The 2,030-nt window shown below is 57.0% G+C and overlaps 1 protein-coding gene across 1 annotated transcript in view; it reads right to left on the bottom strand.

Moving 5' to 3' along the window:
- The window catches only part of LRPAP1 (LDL receptor related protein associated protein 1), a 13,653-nt gene extending 13,340 nt beyond the window's left edge, over positions 1-313 (bottom strand). Inside the window, exon 1 of the mRNA XM_027103828.1 lies at positions 74-313. Within this exon, the coding sequence (XP_026959629.1) occupies positions 74-283 (210 nt within the window). The 5' untranslated portion in view covers positions 284-313. The remainder of the gene's footprint in view (positions 1-73) is intronic.
- Between the last annotated feature and the right edge of the window lie 1,717 nt (positions 314-2,030).

The raw sequence follows: 2,030 nt of genomic DNA, 5'->3' as shown, positions 1-2,030 counted from the left end.
CCGCGGACCCCCGAGGTAGAGGAAGCCCCGGCCCCGCGGACCCCCGACGTAGAGGGGCCCGGCCGCCGCTCACCCGCTGGGCCTTCTCCCACAGCTGGTTCAGCTTCTCCATGCGGAACTCCCCCCCGGGCTCGCGCTTCGAAGAAGGCTCGGGCTCATTCTTCTCCCGCGAGTACTTGCCGCCGTGGCCCGCCGCCGGCCACGGCCCAAGGAGCAGCAGCAACAGGAGCAGCGGCGGCGGCCGGAGCTCCCGCAGCCAGGTTCGAGCCCTCCCAGACGCCATCTTCCTCCTCCAGCCGCGGAGACCCTAGGAGCTGCGGGAGGGAAAAGGCCCTAGGCCGGACCCGCCCACCAGGACCCGCCCCGCCCCCAGGGCCCGCCGCGCTGCCTCCTGGGAGTTGTAGTCTCTCCCCGTGTGGCCGGTCCAAGAGAGGCGGCCGGCGGACTACAAGGCCCGGGGAGCCCTGCGGAGGCACGCGGGCGTTTCCTAGGCAACCACGCCGCGGCCTCGTGACGACGGGAGCCACCAACTGCGGCTAGGGCTATGCCCTAGCTGGGATTGCGGGGTTGCTAGAGACTTGGTGGAGAAAAGAGCCCCGACCGCGCAGCCCGGATTGACCGGAGCGCCCTTTCCCTTCGACTCCGTAGAAAGAGTAAACAGTTCAGAAATCGGGAGCGTGTCTGCCGCACCTTAGATTGTTTCTGTGTCATCTGCCTTGGTCTTGAGCCTTCCTTGTCATTATGGTCTCTGGAAGGTGGCCTCTGCTCGGCACTCCAGCGTCAGTGTCTCTGTTGGGAACCCTAGACCCACCCAGCCCACTCCTTCACTTGTCAGAGGAAAACAGCCTTCTCGCTCCCGTCCTCCCGAAGCTTTCCCCGTGACCCAGGGAGCGCTGGCACCCCAACACTTGTCTTTGAACTGCATCCCGCTTATCTTCCATGCACTTGTTCTGTATTAGAGACACTTGTGTACCTGTTTCCTTTCTTCCCACCTGCTGTTTCGTAAATCGAGCAAAACTGAACGCGGCCAATTTGATGGGGCCGGTGAGCCGGTCAGTTCCCTGGGGGAAGAGCAGGAAACGGGGAAAGAGTGAGAAGCAGATTGCGGCCCCCAAGTAGCTTATAGGGTCGGGTAGAGGCACCCCCTAGGTGCTTGGATGGTTTGAGAAGGGACAGGGTGAATCCATCTGGTACGGACGCTGGACTGTGCCTGGGAGGGAGTGCAGGCAGATGGGGGACAAGGGAGACCCCAAAGAAAGAGAACCAGGCATGGCTTCTTGACATAAGAGAAGCCACTTTAGGTGTAGGCCATGTTGTAATCTAAGCCTGGCCACAATGCTCGCCTTTGCGGAAGAACACGTCTCAGGAGTTAATGATTTTAAGGAAACAAAAGAATGTAAGAGCAAACAGCTATTTCCAGGCCAGGAAAATCATTTAACCGTATCGGAGATACTAAATCAGTCATAAAGACTCCCAGTTCTGTTTCAAAGGTAAAGATTATTCTGATACAGATTTTCGAGCTGTTTTTACAGGGTCCGAACCTCCTCAGACAATTGGCCACCAGACTCACTGGAGCCAGAGAATGGACAATATTGATCTTTGCTGGCTTCAATCAACTAAGACCTGGACTGTCAACCCGCGATGACTCTTGCCCCAGTTCTATGCTAAATTCCTCCTGCGCAAGCCCCCTCATGAGTATGCATGTTCCCTTAGCTTAAAGCTTCCCCAGTTCTGCTGTTCAGGGCGACACTGCTTTGGGAAGTAGCCTCGATGTTCTCCTTACTTACTGCAAGTAACAAATCCTTCTCCCACTACTTGACTTGATTGTGTGTTTTGGCTTGACACCCACTAAGAGGGAAACCCAGTTTTCAGGTAACAGGAGAGCATTCCAAGTGGAGGGTCGATGAGGACGCCGGCTTGCGGGGTCTTAGATCTTAGTTTCCTGACCCAGGATTGAACCTGTACCCACTATGGTGGAAGTGTGGAGTCTTAACCGTTGGACAGCCAGGGAAGTCCCAGGAATTGATATT

The sequence above is a fragment of the Aethalodelphis obliquidens genome, unplaced genomic scaffold (assembly GCF_003676395.1).
Source record: "Aethalodelphis obliquidens isolate GAN/ISIS:26980383/991018 unplaced genomic scaffold, ASM367639v1 scaffold6, whole genome shotgun sequence".
Classification (NCBI taxonomy): domain Eukaryota; kingdom Metazoa; phylum Chordata; class Mammalia; order Artiodactyla; family Delphinidae; genus Aethalodelphis; species Aethalodelphis obliquidens.
The sequence above is the reverse complement of the archived record's forward strand: the minus strand, read 5'-3'. Positions and strand labels throughout refer to the sequence as shown.